We start from the raw sequence: 22,977 nt of genomic DNA, 5'->3' as shown, positions 1-22,977 counted from the left end.
GGTGCCCTTTTCTCTGTTTTTAGTCTGACCTTGGTTTTCATGGGGGAACATGTTTAGACACAATTCCCTTCCCAACATCCAAATGAGAAGGATCACCAAACCCTTGTAATGTAAAAGCTGTATGGCGGTGGGCAAGTTCTACCTTAAGTTGAACCTTCTTGTTCCTGGCTATTTTTAAAAACATATTGTGAATCGCCATTTGTCTTACTAGCACTTGAAAAGTATAAAATTTAAAACACTTTTCTCTCCGTATGCACTGTATAATGATGGGCGCTTAAACTTGCAAGTCTATGAGAACTAACACCAGAATCTTTCCATCTTGGATACAGATTTTTCATATTTTGTTGATGCTTCTTAAAAGGTTGGTTTGTGAGGGGCTGATTTTGACCTCTTTCAAAGAACATACAACCCTTCAAGAAGAAAGAAATACATGCATTTAAGATTGATTTTGAAGTGAAGCAGGCATGTTGGAACTTTCATTCATTTACCTTTTCCTCACTTATTAGCAGAGTGGAAAAGACAAAGTCAGGCCCAGGACAAATAGAAGCCAACAATACATGAATAAGCACATGTTTATGTAAATTCCAACATGTTCTGATGTTGTTATAGTTCCATTCCTCATGTTGTTGCTATTTTCTGTGCGGTCTTTCTATAGTTGACATCTTGAAACTCCTGACTTACTTATTGGGTGAGATGTTAATATTTAAGTATTATGACATCACAGGGTGGCTGAAATTGGTCAGTTCTATAACATCATATCCAGTATGGCACCTAAACAAAGGTAGCATTGATGCTGGTTGTTCGTCCAAATTTCTTCTGCGTGGTACTGTGAAATCCACACCTGTGGTATTTCCCTGCGTCCACGCAGCTGACTCGGATCTTTCTTGAAAGCTTTTCCTAATTAGGGACTCCAGCCCCGCCCATCTACTCCTAATAAAGCCAGGCAGCGGGGCTTGGAGCCTTAATTCCTTTTATCCGCGAAAGCAGCAACAACTCGGTGTTCTCTCCTAAAACAACTATTGGTTTGACTCAAGGACTCCAGTTTGACTACTCTAACAGACAGCAATTCCAACTTGTGTTCTGGGACCTTTGTTTATCCTATTTAGGCTAGTGGGAGGACAAACCCACTCCCTCCCTCTAAAAAAAAAAAAAATGCCGTGTCCTCTGAGGCGCAGACTTTTTTGCCTTTGGCAATGGGCAGTAACTTACCTTCTTTTTCTTCTGTTCCCCTCGCTCAGAAAGCAGGAGGGAAGAAGACTTTTACCAGCCTACCACCCCTTACAGACCCAGGAACTGGTAGAGCTTGTGGCAACAAACTGCCACTGTGGCTTTGTGCCAATAACTTTGTTTTGGGTTGCAGCCACGCCTCTCAGCTGTCTCTGTTTTTTAAGGACAGCTTGCTCTCACTGCCCGTGCTTTCCCTGCCCCATTTACCCCAGCAGGCAGTGGACGCTGCAACGATCCCTGCCATGCTTTTGCCCCCCTCAGGGGAGGGGAGGCTCAAGGCAGCCACGCCACCTGTGTGAGTGATGGCTAGCCAAGGCTTTGCCTCCACGCCCATGGCATATAACGCCTTGGAGGGGCCTTTGGGTTGCAACAATTCCTGCCATGCTTTTGCCCCTCTCAGGGGAGGGGAGGCTCAAGGCAGCCACACCACCTGTGTGAGTGATGGCTAGCCAAGGCTTTGCCTCCACGCCCATGGCATATAACGCCTTGGAGGGGCCTTTGGGTTGCAACAATTCCTGCCATGCTTTTGCCCCCCTCAGGGGAGGGGAGGCTCAAGGCAGCCACGCCACCTATGTGAGTGATGGCTAGCCAAGGCTTTACCTCCACGCCCATGGCATATAACGCCTTGGAGGGGCCTTTGGGTTGCAACAATTCCTGCCATGCTTTTGCCCTCCTCAGGGGAGGGGAGGCTCAAGGTAGCCACGCCATCTGTGTGAGTGATGGCTACCAAGGCTTTGGGTCTAAGCCCATGGAATATAACTCCTTGGAGGGGCCTTCGGGCTACTATCCTCCCTCTGCGTCATGCTGCCTGGGAGCTTCAGTGACGGCTCAGACTGTAAGTACTGTGTCTTTTGGGCCCCATCTCCACTTGGCCCATGCCTCAACAGGTAGGTTGCTACTCTTTTGCATAGGCAAACTGCACCCTCCTTTCCTTTTCAAGGATTTGTAGTCCCTTCTTTTGGTTTTCAGGAGTTTATTAAAACTTTTTCCTAAGCTCATTCTGGTGCTTCCTTCAGCTGCAACCAGTCAATGAGTCTGATGTAGATTCTGACTCCTATGAGTAGCGGATTTCTCCTACTCTTGAGGAGGATTTTTCCATCCCAGCTTCCTTAGGGGATGTGTTACCTAATTTTTCCTCCTTGATTGCTTAGAGGATCTGCTTTTCTCAGTTGAGCAACAGCAGAAACAAGCTCCAAGTACAGTTCTCCCAGCACTTCCATATTCGCTTAAGCTTGGAGAAAAACAAAGGGCAACTCCTGTATCTGTGTCTGGAATTTCTAAGTTTGTAACTGCACTTTACTGCATACGCACCTCTTCAGCAGAGTGGTTAGTTAAGCCTACTAAACTGAACTTTATTGTGGTCAAAGTTGTTTAATCCACTGTGATAAGAAGATCCACCCCACTGCTAGCCTACTCACTTGCATGATTCATTACCATGCTTGTATGGCAGCCTATCAGGTGCTCTTGTGGCATAGCTCAGCACCTTATTTGGATCTTCTTCCCCTACAACATCAACAGATCCCAAGGGCTTTCTGTCAGTAGTATCTCACCTTAGCTTCTCATCACAACGCTACGGCTAAGCACAGCACCGATACAGTACTAAGGTGTTTGCTGCTGTTGCAGCAGCCATCCACCAGCATGTGTAGATCCTCTACCCTCTCCAAAGAAGGCAGAGCAATGGCAGGATAACTGCCCATGGCAGAACATAGCCTACTTCTAAGTTTGGCTTTTTACCACAATCTAGCCTAGATCGTGGTGGCCAGCCCCTCAGCTTAATTATCCAGGATTGACAACAAACTAAAGGGAAGAAGTAGATCAGGGCCAATAGTTTTTTCGCATGCATTTTCTCTTCTTTCATAGCCTCCAACCCTTCAGCTCCAGTTTTTGGAGCTCCACCTCATCATTTTTAGATGCATGGCATTAGATCTCTTCTCACTCATGGGTGTTGGAGATTACAGAGCATGTTTATGCAATTGAATTTTTCAAACTGTCCCCAGTAGGGACTCTACGGGCCACTCCTCCTCCTGTGTTCTAGCAGGAGGTAATTACTTTGTTTCAAAAGGAGCAGTAGCTTCTTTACATCTTTCTATGTTTCCTTCTTTTTCCTTTTCCCCAGCTGTTTTTTGGTTTCCAATAAAGGCAGTGGGCTTTGGCCAGGTTTGGACCTTACAGGATTTTATGCATATATTGCATATTGCAAATTTCAGGTATTGTCATTACCAACCATCCTCACTCTGTTATCCAGCAAGACATGGGTCAGGCTTTTTCATTTCAAGTTCTTCATTCTGGTATCTCCACAGCTCCACAGGTGTTACTGAGGAGATGGCTGTATGCCGGTTCATCCCTGGGTGCACGGGGTAGTAGTTTACCCCTATATTTCTGGCTGGTTGCTGGTGCACAGTCCTGTGAGTATCTACAGAGGAACATTCACTTTACTCTGTCTTTATAGCAGACGCTTGGTCTTTTTATCAACAAGGTAAAATCTCTTCTTCAGCCTATCCAAACAACCAATTCATGGGCCTGTATTGGACTCTTGGCATGCAAGGGCCTACTTGCTAGCAGACAGGTTTCTGAATCTGCATTCATTAGCTCTTTGAGTCTGGCAGACGCCATACATCCATGCCAAGGATGTCCAGTGCTTTTTGGGACACATGGCATTCACCACAGCTGCCACTCCTTTCTCCTGTTTGCACCTTCGGCCTCTCCAGAATTGGTTTCTTCGGGCACTTCATCCCATGCAGGATGAGCCCAATGAATGTGTCATTGTCCCTCTAGCCATCCACAGGTCTCTCAACTAGTGGACTCATCGCTCCAATCTCTGTGTGGGCGATGTTAGCAACCAACACTTCCCTCTCAGTGTGGTGAGCTCACCTCAAGGGTCACACCATCCATGGTCCTTAGGCGGCCATAGAGGGCATGGAGCACATCAACTATTTGGAGTTACTCGCAGTAGAAATGGCACTGCACCTTATCTCTCATTTGCTCATGGACAGTATTGTCCACCTTACTACCACCACCACGATTGTGATTTGCTTGCCCTCATCATCAGAATCTGGGACTGGTATACCACAACCATCAGTGCCATTCATCAAGAACTCTCTTGTTGGCTCCCTCAGTCAGACAGTTTATACTGACCACTAATGGTCCCTTCCTCCTTCCCAGGCATGGGAACTCTTTGTCAAATGGCACACTCCCCTTTTGGACTTGTTTGCCTCTCCCACCAACATGAAGTGCCAATTCTTTGGAGCACGTCTTGCCTCCACCAGACAGGCTGTTGGGAGATGCCTTCCTCCTGGATTGGACATCCACCCTCCTGTACATCTTTCCACTATTACCAGTGCTGTCCAGCGTGGTCTCTCGTCTTCAAGCAGAGCAGGTAGATTGCATTCTCATCACACCATGGTGGCCCCGCCAGCCATGGTTTGTCATTCTGTTCCAACTTGCAGGCAGCTGTTCCATTCAGTTGCCACTCAGGCCAGACTTGCTGGCTATGGGCAACAGCCCAGTCCCGTACTCCCAGGTCACTCAGTTCCGGTTGACGGCGTGGAAGCTCCAGCCTCAGCCCTCTCTCAACCAGTAAAGGGCATTTTGGACGTTGCCCTGAGACCTGCCACTAAACACTGTTACATTTGTAAGTGGTGTCATTTTTGCATTTTTTCACAAAAGCAAGGGGTTCAGCCTCTGTCTGCTTCCACTTCCCTCCTCCTGGATTTTTTTTTTTTTTTGAGATCTCTGTCAGATTCAGAACTCTCATTATCATTCTTGAAGGTCAATCTGGCTAATATAGATTCGTTTAGAAGTGAGCATTCTCTTCCCTCTCCTTTATCCGATCCTCTTGTAAAGAGATTTCTGCAAGGCTTTAGAAATTTCTGGCCCCAAGTAGGCCTGTGCCCCCCTCTTGGAGGTTGGAGGTTGGAGGTTGTTCTTTTCACCCTTACGAAACCACCATTTGAGCCAATGGCCACTTCTGACTTGTTCCATCTATCATGGAAAACAGCATTTTTAGTGCCTATTACTTTTGCTCGTCGCGCTAGCGAGCTTATGGCTCTTGAGTCGATAGTCCTTACGTGAAATTTCATAAGGATAACATCATGCTGGGCACAGACATTCCCTTCTTACCTAAGGCAGCATCATAGTTTCATATGTCTCAGGACATTGTCCTTCCAACCTTATTTCCAAATCCTTCTACTCCCCTGGAGCAGTCTTTGCACCTTCTTGATGTGCGGAGGGCTCTTGCTTTTTATGTCCACCGCATAGCTCCATTACGGAACTCACTATGACTTTTTGTTAAGTACCATAGGGATACTGTGGGCCTTCCTGTTTCTACCCAGAGGTGGCGGCCTGGATAGTTGCAGCTATCCGGCTAGCTTGTGAAATGGCAGGACTGGACTTACCTGTTCAGATCCATGCTCATTCCACTAGAGCATTGACAGCCTCCATGGTTTTTTTTGCACAGTGTGCCTCTGCATGATATCTGTCGGGTGGCCATATGGTCAACACCGCATACTTTTGTCTCCCATTATAAATTGGATTTAGCTGCCAAGAAGGAGACGGCTTTTGGGAGAGCAGTACTTTTTTCTGCACTGGCATGACACCCACCATCCGTGGGACTGCTCGCTAGTCTACCACAGGTGTGGATTTCACAGTACCACGCAGAAGAAAGTAAGGTTGCTTACCTGTAATCATGTTTCTTCTAGTGGTAACTGTGAAATTCACACAACCCGCCCATCCTCCCCACATTCTGTCATGCCTTTTATCTCCGACTGTCTTTCGCGGTACGGAATTAAGGCTCCAAGCCCCGCTGCCTGGCTTTATTAGGAGTAGATGGGCGGGGCTGGAGTCCCTAATTAGGAAAAGCTTTCAAGAAAGATCCGAGTCAGCTGCGTGGATGCAGGGAAATACCACAGGTGTGAATTTCACAGTTACCACTAGAAGAAACATGATTACAGGTAAGCAACCTTACTTTCCTTTGCTTTTTTAAGTATTCAAACTTTTCTCCAAGAAGCTCAAGCTGCATGATCTTCTTCCCTACCCTGGTCACATTTTATCCTCACAAAAATGCTTCAGAGGCCGAGAAACTGGCTTATAGTCAAACAGTGAGTTTTATGGATGAGTGAGACTTGAGCCCAGTCTAATCTGACAACCTAAACCACTGCACATTTTGATGTCTTTGGGATTCCAGAGGTATAAGAAGCTTTGCTTCTTACTTTTGAGGTTGGCCTACTGTATCTCCATAAATGCTCCTTTAGTGACAGTGGTCTCTTTCTAGTGGTCCTTGTCTAACTCTGAAATAAGATAACTACACATGGCAGAGCGGTGCCATGGAAGCCATGCATATTTGGTTCTGTGTAAGCTTGATATTGTCTTCCCCTGTCCAGAAGAATGTTTACATCCACATTTCCATGTTTTCTTCTCTTTTGTAGGCACAGTATTATGGAGAAATTGGCATTGGAACACCACCACAAAAATTTACTGTGGTCTTTGATACTGGATCATCCAATCTCTGGGTACCCTCTGTCCACTGTCACTTGTTGGATATTGCTTGCAGTAAGTATCTTGTCTTGCTTTTGTAAAAACCCCACATCTGACTCACTTTCTATACCAGTGTCTCACCTTTTATCCATCTGTGGCCATCTGTATTCTTTTTATGTGCGGTGAACTACAAAGTCTCTAGCATGTTGACTTGGAATGATGGAAATTACAGTCCCATAATACCTGGAAGGCACCAGATTGGAGATGACAGTTTCTAGTATTAGATAAAGATATTCTTTAGAACTTAGTATAAGGGCAGCCTCCACTGATATTAAACCCTTAATCACATTGGAGCTCATTCGTAAATGATCCAGGAGATGCCTCTTAAACATATCTGTGAATAAAAATCCATAATGGTTGTAAGTGATGGGCATTATGCAAAACGTTAAATTAATTCATGTGTCTAAATTAGCAAAATGGTTTTAAAATGGCTTCAAGAGAAACTGTCTTCCATATCTGTGGTGCTACAATCCTAGATGGTGGTGTGACTCCATCCAAGCAATAAAGCCTAGTGCTCCACTTCAACATTTCCACGCATGATGGTTTTGGAGCCTTTTCTCTTTGACAAAATGAAGTGTTTACACCTGGAGAGCGAAGCCTCTTAAACTACTCACCAACTCTCTTCAGAAATATATGAACTCAAGCTGGCTTCTCAAGTCCTGAGCACCCTTGAGAAAAGAACCTGCCAGATGCACTTGAATCTCAAAATACTCTTTCCAAATCCAATTTAGGAGCCAAATTGGATCTCTCCACTTAATTCCCCATATGTTGGAACAGCTTTAGAAAACATTCCGTGTTAACGCTTCCAGGCAAAGACTGCATGCTGGTAGTCATTTTGTCCTACACAAGTCATGTCACTGGTTCAAAAGGAATTTTAAAAAAATGATACTTGCCAGCAGATGGCCCTTGAAATGGACAGAGTTTGCTGGAGGCACTCAAACTCTGTGCTAGCTTTGTTACATATCAAATCACATAAGGGGGGTTATAAAAACTGTTTGCTCCAGAAGTAACAATAGCTTTGTCAATAACTAGAGCTTCGCTTATTTATTTATTTTGTATTAAAAGCATTGCGTAAATAAGTATAAAACTGATAAAAATAGAAAGAGCACAAAAAGCTTCATATTTTTGACCAAAAACGGACAAAAGCAATCACATTGTCTGTAGCTTTAAACAATTCCTCCTCTGTACATGAGGCAGGACATTGTGGACAAGCATACAGGTGAGTAGTTGTTTGTTCTGCTCCACAGTCGCACAAGGTGGAGGATTCGTTTAGGTAGTTTCATTTTGCCAGGTTGTTTTTTGATCTGCCTACTCCACTTTTGAGTCTGTTGGGGGACTTCCACATTACCCATTCTCGGTTTGCCCCTAGAGGTAGACCCCCGTGGGGGGCCATCCAATTGGGATTTCCTGGTTTAGCTGCCCAGAGGGATACTCTTGCTGTTGCTGAGGGAACGTTAAGAGGAGTAGTTGTTCTCATGAAGCTTTTCCTTGATTTGAGTCTACTGGGAGGAGGCTGATAGTCATGCAGTGGGTGGCTTTCACAGAGTTCAACCTTATTTCTCTCACAGTTAGCAGCAACTTCCTGTTGCACATTCTGGGGGAGGTGGACAATGCCAGCTAGCTTGTAGAGGTTATCAGCAGGTGTAGGTTTGAGACATCCTGTTATTATTCTGCATATTTCATTCAATTCTATGTTCACCTGCTTCACGTGGGCAGTCTTGTACCAAACAGGGCAGGCATACTTGGCAGTTGAGTAAGACAAGGCCAGGGCTGATGTTCTTATATTAATTTTGGGTTAATTTTGAGTTTCACTCAAGATCAGGCACGTGAACTGATCTCCCCATCAGGCACTGTTCCTGAAAACCTGCACCTGGAAGTGACTAGAGGTCTACTACTGATTTCAGAGAAATATTCCTCTGGGATGAAGGAATGAGGGCAGGAGGGGATCAGCCATTTTTTAATCATTAATATTTTATTAAGGGATAAAATAGGGATACATTGGCAGGTTGTTTTTAAACTTATATCTAAAATATAATAGAGTACATAGCAAGTCTAGAATGGAGATTGAAGAACAGCCACCATCAGTGAAGTAGAAAGCAAAGAAGAGCCAAAAGAAAGGAGGGGAGATGAAAAATAGGAGTGAATAAATTAATCGCCTGTTTCCTCTGACGTAAGCAAGATTGGGTCGTCTGAAGTTTCTTTCTTCTTCCTTCGATCTCTCTTTTCCACTTCTTCCTTATATGTGACTTAATTTTTAATCAGAGTCCAATCAATCTTTTCTGTAGTAGGTCTCAGGCTGTTCCTAAGAAATTTTGTTAAGCTATCCATATTTTGAGGGGAAATCGTTTTAGGTGGAAGATTGGGAAGTTTTCATTTTTTGGTACCTTTTCCTTTGGGAGTGATCTCGAGGCTGCAAAAATAGGTGAGGTGCATGCATTTCAGGAGATACCCACCCACAAGATTGGCTTACTCACACAAAATTTTATTATTGTGAGTCAATAAGAACTATATGCATTGAGGAAGCAGCATGGTATCACATATAATTTTGAGATTAAAAACTGGACATATAGGTCATCACAATACCATAATTGTTATTTGTTCCACTAACTGAGCCTTGAGTTTATATATTTTTTTACTATCGCCTCACTTTCAATAAGTCCCTAGGATTGCATGGATCTGCAATAAGCAAGAACATTTTTAGAGGTTCATTCAAACTTACTAAATTGGTTTAGAAATGTATCACATCAGGGAAAGTTTAATAAAATAAAACTTTTCTCTCTCTTACCTGGCTTCTGGGCTTTTATTTTATTTATTTATTTATTTACTTACTTACTTACTTTATTTGTATACCACTGTTCTCAGCCCTTAGGCGACTCACAGCGGTTAACAACAAGAACAGCAAAAATTGAATGCTACAATAACATGGTATAAAAAAACAGTTAACATCATAACACATTATACAATAATATATAATTAACAACAATAGCCATTCACTAGCATCTCATCACTAAAAACATGATCCGGATCCGTCATCCATTGCTCCATTCCTATGTTCATTACACACATTGCACTGACTATTCGAACACCTGCTCAAACAACCAGGTCTTCACTTTTTTTGCGGATTACCATTAATGATGGAGCTAGTCTAATATCTGTGGGAAGGGCATTCCACAGCCGAGGGGCCACCACCTCTTTTTAAGAAAGATTACAGCATGCATGTCTTAGTCTTTCTTTTAGCACAAAGAGTTTATTAGGGTTCTAGGAAGTAAGTCATCATGAGTACACTAATAGATTTATTTCTTACCCACCTCCCCTTGAGGCTCGCGGCAGGGCACAACACAGTTAAAAGCACATAATTATAAAAATGTGTCTTAAGTATTTAGAAATATGTGGTATATATGAATGGTACCCATGTGTATATCTGTTCTTATCTACTCCCAGTGCTACATCATAAATATGATTCTTCCAAATCGAGCACATATGCGCAAAATGGCACAAAGTTTGCCATCCACTATGGTACCGGAAGCCTCTCAGGATTTCTCAGCCAAGATATTGTAACAGTGAGTATATTCTCTTGTGCTTTCCTTACTCGTGTTATTAAAGCTTTGACCCTTGGCAAAAAAAGGGAAAAACTTTCTCTAAATTCTTGACTTCACTGCAGTCCTACGAAGATGCAAAAAACTTCACTGCTGCATTGTTAGACTACATAAATATAGAATTTTTGTCTACGTATCTCCTTGATCTTCTCCCAGAAGGAAAACAGTGTTCAACCTGGTGAAATTGGAACAGATGATGCAGGAGGGGAAATGCAGCAGAGAATAGGTAAAGAGGTAGTACAGGAATGACCACAAGCTGAACATGATTCGACCCTGTGATGTGTGGAAGCTTTAAAAAGCCTATGCAAATGCTACATTAATAGGAGTATGCTATCTAGATCAAGGGAAGTATTACAACCACTCTATTCAGCTTTGGTTAGACCTCACCTGGAATACTGTTTCCACCACAATTCAAGAAGGATATTGGTCAGGAGAACATGTTTGGAGGAGGACATCCAATCTGGTCAAAGCCCTGGAAACCATACCCAATAAGGAAAGGATTCGGGAGGTGGGTATATTTAACCTGAGAGGAGACATGAAAGCCATGTTTAAGTACTTGAAAAGATGTCATCTTGAAGATGAAGCAGGCTTGTTTTCTGCAAAGACACAGAGCAGTGGAATCAAACTATAGGAAAAACAATTCTACTTAAACATTAGTAATAACTTCCAGATCGTAGGAGCATTTCAGCAGTGCAATATGCTGCTTCGGATCATGGTGGAGTCTTCTCTGGAGATTTTGAAAGCAAGGCTGGATGACTATCTGTCAGGAGTGCTTTGATTGTGTGTTCCTGCATGGCAGGTGGTTGGACTGGATGGACCCTGTGTTGTTGTTTTTTTACAACTTTATGGTTCTATGATAAAGGACAGATTTCCTACTGCTTTTGATCAACCTCTGCAATGTGAAGCCACATTGTAGGACATGATGAAAACTCATCCAAGTCTGTGCACATTCTGAAACATGACACAGAACTCTTTGCAATGCATAGGGCTTCTTTGATGGATGTTTCTGTGTTTAGCAGTTTTGAAAATCACTACTTTATAAAGCCCTGTAATGTTTTAAAAGTAGCTTCAATTTTTGAGCTCTTCAGTAGACATGCTTTAAATCTAAAATGGAGTAGATAAAATATTGTCTTTGTATGTCCCTTTTCAAAAACAACCATTTTCTAGCAAAGGATTGGGTGAATACCTCTACTAAGAGCCTCCAGTACTAATTTTTAAATAGGTCATGTGTCTTCCTGCACTGTTTAGCATTACAAATCTATATATATATATATATATATATATATATATATATATATATAAATGCTTTGTGCATAATGAGTCCTTAAAAACAAAAGAACCAATGAACGAAATCACACCAAATTTGGCAACAAAATGTCTCACAACACAAGGAGTGACCATCACTCAAAAAATTATGATTTTGTTATTTGAGAGTTGTAGTTGCTGGGATTTATAGTTCACCTACAATCAAAGAGCATTCTGAACTCTTATCAACGATTGAATTGAACCAAACTTGACACACAGAACTCCCATGACCAACAGAAAATACTGTAAGGGTTTGGTGGGCACTGACCTTGAGTTTGGGAGTTGTAGTTCACCTACTTCCAGAGAGCACTGTGGGCTCAAACAGTGATGGATTTGGACCAAACTTGGCACGAATACTCCATATGCCCAAATATGAACACAGATGGAGTTGGGGGGAAATAGACCTTGACATCTGGGAATTGTAGTTACTGGGATTTATAGCATTCTGAACCCCACCAACGACAGAATTGGGGCAAACTTCCCACACAGAACCCCCATGACCAACAGAAAATACTTAAGGCCATCGAGTCCAACTCCGTTCACTAGGGCAAGAAAACGTAATCAAAGCCCTCCTGACAAAGAGCCATCCAGCCATAGATATAGATAGATATGATTCACATACAGAGAGATAGAGTATCATAGATTTGAAAGTGACCCCTAAAGAAGGACAATTATATGTTGCATGTTCCAGAGCCAGCAAACCATACAATCTCCACATCAACACTGACAAAGAAACAACAAGAAATACTTTTAACCCACAAGTATCAAGACAAGTATATATATTAGAAACCAACACTTTCTCGTTACTTTATTTTCCAGTTCATGAGACTGGGCCACAGCAACGCGTGGGAGGGGACAGCTAGTACTACATTAAAAATGTACTTCCACATTTTTTTGGTTTGGGGGGAGGACTGATTGTGGACAGACCCAGAGCAGAATGTTACCCCAGATTTGTTATAGTTATATAGTTATTGTAACTAAAGGAACAAAAATGGGCTGAGAACCCTTCCATTGGAGAGGGAGGGTTAGACTAGCTGGCCCTTGCTGCCCTTTCTAATGATTCTACAATCCTACATCTATCAGATTTCACAGTTGGAAAGCTTTTCAGCTAGTGTATGCTTCTCTGTCTAGTTTCTGTGTTTCACATTGGTAGTTTTTATTGGTGTCATTAACCTTAGCATCATTTGTTAGTATTAGAAGTGGCTTGGTTTCTTTGAAGGCAGATCTTTGTACTATTCACCAGCACTTTATTTCGTGGAGCTTACACACATCCAGTATTATTTCTGAGATTCAAGACACATGTGCAGCATTTGTCTCTACATGGCATGAATTGAGGGAAGATCCTGAAATCTTTGTATTAAAGAGCTTTGTCTGTCAACCTCCACTTGAATTCTCCTTTTATCTTAAGTACAAGAATATTGTCTTCTCCTGTCCACTGATAACTTAAATGCTCACTTCTATCTTTTTATTTGTCTCAGATTGGTGACATAGCTGTCAAGAATCAGTTATTTGGAGAAGCTACCTCAGAGCCTGGCATCACATTCCTAGCTGCTAAGTTTGATGGCATCCTTGGCTTGGCATTCCCCAAGATCTCTGTGGATAAAGTGACTCCTTTCTTTGATAATGCAATGAATCAGAAGCTATTGGACAAGAACATGTTTTCCTTTTTTCTAAACAGGTGAGACTAATTCTGACATAATGAACTCTTTTTCGGCTTAAGATCTGCCCTTTGTTGTACAGCTAAATTTCATAGCACAAAGATTACTTTGATATAACTGGATCTAGAGGTCCAAAGCCTCCTCTCCCAAAGTGTAAGTCAGGAAGCCAGGGTATGACATAGAACAGGGCCCTACAGGTAAGGCTCACAAAGCATCTCTGTAAGCTACCTTGACAGGAAATCAAATGTAAGGCAGGTCAGGCTCTTCAGAAGAGCATGGTTGTTGTGATAAATGAGAGGTTCTTCATCCTACTAGAGAGTATACTTGGGGAAAAAATCAGTGGAGTACAGTTTGAGCTTACTTATGTGTAACAGTGCTTAGAGCAGGATATGCAGTGAGGGTCATGCTATTTATGGACTTGTGACAGGCCCTACATACTGTGTTAGTTGCTAGTAGAGTTGTGCAATCTGGGTAAACCGTGATCCGTTTTGGTGTCCCGGATTTCGGGACAGAAATCCATTTTCAACCTGGGAAATCAAAAGATTTGTTTTCGATCCAGCCCATGGCAGCAATGGGGGAGACTTCCCATGCTCCCCTTTCCACTCCTTTAGGCATTGTTTGTCCTTATATTAAGAACTGGATTAAAAGCACCAGAGTTAAGATGCCACTCTTTCTGGGATCGTTTGTCTTTGTATCCTTCATTAAGACCTGGATTAAAAGCATCAAACTTAAGATACTACTCCTTCTGCAACCTTTCCCTTCTTTCTTTCAAGGAGATCTGGGTTTAAGGCAAGAGCTTAAGAAACCCCCTTTCCTGGGATCCTTTCCCTTCTGTCTTTCAAGGAGACGTGAATTTAAGCAAGGGCTTAAGAAAACATGGTTTCTGGGATCCTTTTTCTTCTAGTGGCTGCCTCCCTCCCTGAACTCCACATTTAGCTGAAAGAAACTGTGAAAGCAGCTGTTTTTCAGTAGCCACTGTTCTGTTGTGGCCAAAAAAAAAACAAAAACATGGCTGTAGAGCACTTGCCATTAAAGGCATCCAAATAAGCCAAAGACTGTTTTTTAAAGTGGATCTGGGCACAACCCTAGTTGCCAGTCCTTATTTGTGCATTTCCGTTCCAGTATCATAGTTACTGCAGCATCTCTCCTTTTTTTCGCTCTCCCTCTTCTCTCCCCAAGTTTGAGTTGAATGTTTTGCTTCTGCATTTACATATCACCTTTTCTAGAGATCCATCATCATCACCTGGAGGGGAAATAATTTTTGGAGGAGTAGACCCAAGGTACTACAGTGGAGACTTCAACTGGGTGAATGTCACTCGCAAAGCTTACTGGCAGGTGCACATGGATAGGTGAGTAGTTTTTTCCCCCGGAATTTCACACTTACATTTATAGTGTTCTGACATAAAGTAATATACATTTTTGAATCCATAACAGGGTGTTGCAGCATATTCCAAGCCCCTAACAGACGTTTCCCTGCTCAAGGCACAGGAATTTTGAAGCACAAGTTAGGACTTGGGAGGGAGTAAAGTGCAGGATGAACTAAGTGCAAAGAGGAGAGCTCCTTAGTTTCCTGCTGTGCCTCCCTCTGAATTCCCTACCCTCTCCCAGTCAATAATGCCTGGGATGTTGTATTCCAGCCTTTCAGATATAGAACCTTAGAGTAGGAAAGGACTACAAATCGCAGCTAGTCCAGCAACTAAAGCAGTCACAAAAGATGGCCATCCAGACTATTTAAAGACCTCCAAAAGGAGGCTCCACCATCCTCCAAGGCACTTTTACTACCATGGGTTTTTCCCATGGATTTTTTTTCTTTTGTGATCTCAATCAATTGGTTTGTGTCCTGGTCTCAGAACAACAGAAAATATGCTTCACATCAGTCCCAAGCAGGATTGATTATTCTCTGCGGGAATTGCGATTCTGCTGTATCACATCCAAAGGGCATCCAGCTAGAGAAGGCTGTTCTAGGGAGGCATCCCCCCCCCCCCCAAATTCAGTTGACAGCTGACGCATTTTCTGCAGAGTCCACTGTAAACACTGCATGTTATTACTATCAGATTTGTGTAAATGGGTGGCATTCAGAAAAAATTAACTTTAGCCAATTTTTTCATGACCCCAAAATTGAACTAAGGGGACCTCATTTGGGGTTGGAGCCCACAATTTAAGAAATCCTGTTCTGTAATGCATGTCCATTTTCTAACTACCTGTTCACTTGTGCTGTTCATTATACATAGAATCATAAAGTTGCAAGAGACCACAAGGCACATTGAGTCCAACCCTTGCTATGCAGAAAAAGTAGAGTCAAAGCACTCCTGACAGATAGACAGCAATCTCATAATTTGTTTTTTGGATGTGCATTGCAATGTTTATTTATGTTTTAGTTTTGATGTCTAACTGGATTATTCTTATTTTTATTTTATTTTATTTTGATTGTAGTAAGTTTTCTGTTGTTACTCTCCATTATTCTATATTATTTTCATGTGTCTGTACCTATTTTGAGGCATTGCATTTTTTTAAAATGTGTAAACTGCCCTGAGTCCTTCCAAGGAGAGAGGATGGTCTAGAAATAAGGTTTTATTATCCAGACTCTGTTTAGCCATTCAGCCTCTGTCAAAAGAAAGAGCCTCCTCCAAATGAATCCCAATGAATAAAAACACAGTTTAGGGAATGAATAGTCTTCATGTTGTTGAGACACATAGAATATCTACAGTATTCACTTTAGATATGCGATGTATTTTCTTCTAGACATCTTTATATGCAGACTTTTAAAAAATAAAACATTTATCTCCTCAAAATACGCTCTGGGAAATGTATGTATTTACTTATCTGATAAAGACTCAGTAAGATCTTTTCCTAATCTCAAAATTATCTTCCTGTTACAGGGTTGAAGTTCCCAGTGGCCTGACGGTGTGCAAAAATGGCTGTGAAGCCATTGTAGACACAGGAACCTCTCTCATTACAGGCCCAACAGATGAAGTCAAGGCTCTGCAGAAAGCCATTGGAGCTAAGCCCATCATTAAAGGACAGGTGAATGCTGGCAGGGAAGCGAGTAGAGTGCCAAAAGCATGTGAATAGTTTTCATGTTGTTGAAGTACTATTTGATTCTAGCTTGGATTCACATGCTTTAGTGGCCGTAAATTAAAGTCATTTAGATAGTATTTCAAACTGGTTGTATATTGAATTAATTATGACAGCACAACCTCAAGTTCCTTTGCCAGGGAGAGAAGTTCATGGTGTAAGAACTAGGCAGAGGGCATTTTCTGTGGTGGCAACTCTGGAATGCCCCCCTTTTCATTGAAGCTGAACTGACATTAACACTCATTGCTGTGTTAAAACTTACAGAAAAGCAAACAAACTAAAATAAGACTTTGAAATTCCTTTTTGATGGTTTGTTTGCTGCTCTGTTTGTGTGTGGTTAATGATACTTTATTGCATTGCATTGCATTATATTGTGACATACTGGCTTTTATGCCTGCTGTTTATTGGAGGATAACTGTATACTATATACTTAATATATTTGTAACCTTCCTTTCTGTGCGGAACCCTCCCAGAGCTAGTTAAAAAGGCGTACATAACCAAATCATGAAAACCCATAATTAGTACAAACATAATTATCATAATAAATAAGAGACACTTAAAATATCAACAGTAACACGGTGTTAAAATAATCATAAATAAACTGGAATGTGTAGATCATTTGAAAAACTTTCTGAAGGTCAGCAAAGAAGAGCCATACACATTTCCTAGGAAGGGAGTATTCAAAAGATCTGGCACTAACACAGAAAACTCCCTGTTCTAATTGTTCACCTCTTCCTTGCATAGCAGAGAGCAGATAATTAAATGTTGATTTTAAGGTCCAAGCAGCTTGTGTAAGTACAAATGGTCCTTCAGATAGCCTTATCATAAACTGTTTCAGGCTTTAAAGTTTATTGTTTGCACTTAAAATTAATACACAACCACTGTAACTGTTACAGAATAGATGAATGTAAACAGATGGCTGTCTCCCATAAGACTTCTACTCGTTTGCTCTCTCCACCACTTGAATTTTCCATACTGCCTTTTGGGGCAGCCCTGTGGAAAATGTTTTACAGCAATCAAACCTAGATCTAGCCAGGGCCTGTGTGACGGAGGCAAGATGTGTTCCCTTTAGATAAGACCACAGTAGCTGAAGCTGAAAAGAAATACTTTCTGAGCCATCTGTGCTTCCGTTGTGAAGTGCCAAGGCTTGGAAGAACTCCCAAATTCAGTGTCCGATCAGCTGTAGCTAGTATAGCTGATGCGGACAGCTGTAGAAAACTTAAGCCCAGCAACATCTAGAGGGATGTCACTATCTACCCTTGCTTTTTAATTAAATTAGTAAATTGAGAAAGGGAGTGGAGTTTGGCCAAGATGTGGCTTACAATATGAAAGGACAGATAATCTGGCTGAGAGACCAGCAGTGGACAGTATATAGTCTCGTAACTTCAGAGTATTAGAGGCATGTTCTTTTAATGGGATTTCATAGCTTCAGTTCAATCCTAAGTCTAAAAACTTCTGTAGTTTATTAAATGTCATCTCTGCATGCAAAGGCGGTGGGGGCGGGGGATGTTTGTTAAAACAAAGGCAATGGTAGAAAGAAACAGTGAAAACGGCCATTACAGTGATGGTTGGGGGAAATATTTATTTATTTATTTATTTACTTTGCTTGTATACCGCAATTTCTCAGCCTTGTAGGCAACTCAACGCGGTTTACAACAAGAGTAAAAGTCAATCCAACAGCATACAAAATTTAAAAACCATTAACAGCATAATATACAAAATGACATATCAATAACAACACATTAACGTCTCGTAACTAGAATCGTGATCCAATTCGTCTTCCATAATTTCGTTTCCTATATTCATCGTGTACATTGCATTGTTTAACCGAACGCCTGTTCGAACAGCCAGGTTTTTAGTTTTCTTCGAAACACCATTAACGAAGGGGCTGATCTAATGTCCATGGGAAGGGCGTTCCACAGCTGAGGGGCCTCCACAGAAAAGGCCCTGTCCCTCGTCCCCGCCAGCCGTGCCTGTGATGCAGGCGGGATCGAGAGCAGGGCCTCTCCAGAAGATTTAGAGTCCTGGTGGGTTCATAAGCAGAGATACGTTCGGATAGGTAGCTTGGGCCAGAACCGTTTAGGGCTTTAAAGGCCAACGCCAGCACTTTGAATTGAGCCCGGTAGCAAATCGGCAGCCAGTGGAGCTGGTGCAGCAAAGGAGTTGTATGCTCCCTGCGCTCCGCTCCTGTTAGTATCATGGCTGCCGCACGTTGGACTAGTTGGAGCTTCCGAGCCGTCTTCAAAGGCAACCCCACGTAGAGAGCGTTGCAGTAGTCTAAACGGGATGTAACCAGAGCGTGGACTACCGTGGCCAAGTCAGACTTCCCAAGGTACGGGCGCAGCTGGCGCACGAGCTTTAACTGTGCAAATGCTCCCCTGGTCACCGCCGAAACCTGGGGTTCCAGGCTCAGCGATGAGTCCAGGATCACACCCAAGCTGCGAACCTGCGTCTGGAACTAATGAAACATAGTAACAAAGTTTCTATGTGGCCCCCTATGGTGCAGTAGGTTAAACCGCTGAGCTGCTGAAATTACTTACCAAAAGGTTGGCAGCTTGAATCCACAGAGCAAGGTGAGCTGCCGCTGTTAGCCCCAGCTTCTGCCAACCTAGCAGTTCAGAACATGCAAATGTGAGTAGATCAATAGGTACTGCTCTGGCAAGAAGGTAACAGTACTCCATGTAGGCATGTTGGGCACATGACCTTGGAGGTGTTTACGAACAACTCCGGCTCTTTGGCTTAGAAATGGAGATGAGTACCAGCCCCCACATTCAGACAACTAGACTTAATGTCAAGGGGAAACCTTTACCTTTACTTTTAGTAACAAAGTGATGATGGACACTAGGCTCCTTTTTTTCCAGCGTGAATTGTTTTGTCTGCCATATTGCATGCAGAGTATTATATTAGATGGGTTTGGCTGTCCAGTGGACTTGTCTTGACAATACAGTATGTTGGAATGTTTTGCCTTAAGAAAGTTCTTATTTAGGCAACAAAGGCAGAGGTCAAATATTACCAGCTGTGGGAGAGAAAAATTGTCAAACATGGGGTTGTGGAAAGTTGTCTTAGAGGGTCAATGGCCAAATTCTGTAGTTTTCATTATTAGGAGTAAGACATGTAATGTCCATAGCAGATTCTTATTAATTAAGGTTTTTCTTCTGTTTTTGCAGTATATACTTCCCTGTGAAAAACTTGCCACCCTTCCCACTGTGACCTTTGTCATGGGAGGAATACCTTATTCTCTCAGTGCAGATCAATATGCCTTGAAGGTATGTCCAGAGTTACTTCCATCTTCTTTCTTCTAATGCATATTCTTAACATAATATTTTATCTCTTCACTGCTGCCAAATCTTCAGTGTGTACACTTAGCATCAGGCTTCTTGGATCCTCTCCAATTCAAGGGAATAGTCAGCATTTGCCCTCCAAAAAAACCAGCAAAGCTGTGAACTCCACTACTGGAGTTAACAGCTGACGGAGATGTAGGCTGGATCTACACAGTCAAGAATACAGTTTAATGCAGTTAATCATTCTGAAACTGGATTATATGGCAATTTAAATTCAGCCCTTGATTTCTGAGTTGTAAAACAAGCAGGAACCAGCTAGATTAGTGTGAGTTCTGGACTTTGCTTCTCTTGAGAAAGTGAAGAAAGCAAGAAGGAGATGTGGTAGATCTTCTAGAATGGGAAAGCAGAAAAATAAAATGAATGTTCTGTAAATGTGTGTGGACTATCTATTACAATACATATGAATATGGATAAATCTGTTCTTTTTCCTGTTTCACCTCCCCCCTTTCTCTCTGTTCTAGGTTACTGTACAAGGAGAAACTCTTTGCTTGAGTGGATTTTCAGGCTTAGATGTTCCTCCACCCGGAGGACCTCTTTGGATCCTGGGAGACGTCTTCATTGGCCCCTATTACACAGCGTTCGATCGGGATAATGATTCAGTTGGTTTTGCAAAGTGTACCGGCAAAGTGTAAATGCTTCTGGTCACCACCTCCCATAGTCTTTTTACAAGATGCACTCCTAAATAAGCACACTGGGGTTTTCCATTGTGATTTATTAGCATTAGGAAAAATCAGAGACATGCAAAGGAAAGAAACCTTTTAAAATATTAATGAAAACAAACATAGATTTTATTTTTAAAAACGAGACAACTAGTTTTTCAGGAATTTTATTTTCCTGCCCCCTAAATAACAGATCATAGAAATTGTCCAGTAAAATCAAGAAAACTGAAAAGTCTCAGCATTGTACATGCTCTCCTAACATCAAGCTACTTGAAACACTAGCTGTCTATGTACTTTCTGAGCATAAAAGCTGTACATCCTTAATTCAGGGTAATAAATTAATGTGTTATCTTCATACCAAAAAATAACAACACATACACACACACACACACAAATTAAGCAAGCCAGTAACATAGCAAATTGAGTGTTCCATAGTTGGCGATAGCGGAAGTGCTAGGTGGTTGGGTGGTTACTATTTCATTTTACATTTGTTTCAGTCCCCGATTTGGAAGATGTATTGGCTATATTTCCCATAACATTCATGGGAGAGGGGGGTGGTCTAAGACTAAAAGGTCCTGGTTCACCAGTTTTGCAAAGCAAGCAGCAATTGTGGCTCTAGCTAATTGAGAATTAATAGCAAATAATATTCATAGTGGGTGGAGGGAGGAGTATTTCTATACCACATGACTAAGTTCCCCAGCTCTCTTTTTTTAAACAATGCCCATAGTTGAAACTTTGGCCTGCGAAAATCTGTTCCAGGGTTGATTTAGTTTCACCAATGTCTTGTAGACTTTCTCTTTAAATCCACAACTCCTTTGTATTTCCCATGGTCTTTTTTTTTTTTTTTTGAGGGAGGGAGAAGAGGGCTATAAAGAAAAGTGTTCTTGTTGTGGCTTTTCCCACTTCTTCAAAACCACAATGTATCTCAACAGAGAATTTTTAAAGCCCTTCTAGATAAATGTGGATTTGAAGAAGCATCTAAAAACATTTTGCTTTTAAAGATCACATTTTTCTACATAATCACTTCAGTAACTCCCCACCCCCAGTATTATTTCTATTGTGAAGAAGAACAATATTGTGATTAGCTCTGTAAAACATGCACTGTTTTGAAAAGTTTGTCTAGGAACCTTGTTGCTCTCCACATGCAGACTTTTGTTGTTGGATATTAAGAGATGAACAAGCTCAGTATTAGACTTGAACTCCTGTTTTGGCCTGGCTGCAGAGTAGCGGTTCAGAGCAGGGAGGGATGTTAGGTAGCTAGTAAGTTAAATAGAATTGTATGAATATTTGCTTGATGGAAGAGATTTTTAAGCCCCTCTTAGATTATTTTGCAATATCCCATGATTCTTGGATCCAGGCCCAAGGTTGTGACAGCATGGATAACAGAGAGGAAACCTCTTGAGATTAAAAGAACACAAGGCTGTTTGATGTACAGCCAACAGCACTTCAGTGAATATATTCTCTGAAACTAAGTGAAAATTCTGTACTTGCAAAACAATGCCGGAGGAAAGCTTGTGAAAGCAGGGGAGTAGAATATACCAGGAATTTCTGCATAGCTTTATGACTACTAAATGCTTATCCACTGAATTAAATATTTCAGATCTTGACTAGCAATCATGATGCCTTGAAGTCTCCAGAGAATTAGATGGGATGCCCATTAAGATCTGTAAATACCTGGTTAGGTTTCTCAGAAAGATTCTGCCACTCAAATAATAGTATGCTTGCAAATATTTCTTAGACTGAGATGCATCCATAAATTATATCATGTTCCAAATTACTCTGAGATGTAATGAAATGCTTTTCTCTAAACTCTGCTTGGTGCTTCTCTCTTCTAATGCCCTTCAATCATGACTGCCAAAATAACTTTTCATTTGAAAGTATAACATGCAAACAAATATTCACAGAGCCATTAGTTTACACCAAGTGCCCACGGCTCTTTAAGACAGAAAGTGTACCAAAATGTATTTTAACACCATCAGGAGTCCATTTTATTCTCCTGAACACAATTAAAATACCATAAAATTAAGAAGTATCTCCACAGTCCTGAATTGATAAAAGAGGAAAGTAAGTATACCACAGATTTTGGGAGGTGTTTTTTTAACAGGATTGGTTTATTTTGAATGCAAATTTGGCTATTAGATCAGTAGTTTGCTACCATTCCCCTGTTTTGCTTGCTTTTCATAAATAAGTGGAATGCTGTTACACTCTCTTGTTGTTGGAGTAATACAGTCTGCTGTCATATCTGTTCTCAATTTGTTATTGAAATGAAATAAAGATTTTGTTCCCCACCACCACCATGATTTCTGTCATCTTTTGAAGAGTTCAGTGATACTTTTAAGGAGCTAAGTGATGCAGTATAGACATAGCTGCAAAGACTAACCCAGAATAGAAAGCCAGGCGTAGTTTAGAAAGCTCAAAGATATCAATGATTTCAACATAGTGCCAGCTTTCTTTATTCTTGTTAAATTCAGCTGGAGTCACTCCAAGAGAAATGTGACTATATGGGACTGGAAAAGAAGCTGTCATGCATCCTCGTAATAACCTGAGTTCTCTATGTTATGAGAGGATCAGACCCAATTTACAA

General features: G+C 41.6%; 1 protein-coding gene across 1 annotated transcript in view; it reads left to right on the top strand.

Moving 5' to 3' along the window:
- The window catches only part of CTSD (cathepsin D), a 43,780-nt gene extending 21,093 nt beyond the window's left edge, over positions 1-22,687 (top strand). Inside the window, exons 3-9 of the mRNA XM_060768756.2 lie at positions 6,651-6,774; positions 10,201-10,319; positions 13,139-13,338; positions 14,545-14,667; positions 16,198-16,342; positions 19,561-19,659; positions 20,196-22,687. Coding sequence (XP_060624739.2) covers positions 6,651-6,774; positions 10,201-10,319; positions 13,139-13,338; positions 14,545-14,667; positions 16,198-16,342; positions 19,561-19,659; positions 20,196-20,366 — 981 coding nt within the window. The 3' untranslated portion in view covers positions 20,367-22,687. The remainder of the gene's footprint in view (positions 1-6,650; positions 6,775-10,200; positions 10,320-13,138; positions 13,339-14,544; positions 14,668-16,197; positions 16,343-19,560; positions 19,660-20,195) is intronic.
- Positions 22,688-22,977: the final 290 nt, after the last annotated feature.

The sequence above is a fragment of the Anolis sagrei genome, chromosome 1, assembly GCF_037176765.1.
Source record: "Anolis sagrei isolate rAnoSag1 chromosome 1, rAnoSag1.mat, whole genome shotgun sequence".
Classification (NCBI taxonomy): domain Eukaryota; kingdom Metazoa; phylum Chordata; class Lepidosauria; order Squamata; family Dactyloidae; genus Anolis; species Anolis sagrei.
The sequence above is the reverse complement of the archived record's forward strand: the minus strand, read 5'-3'. Positions and strand labels throughout refer to the sequence as shown.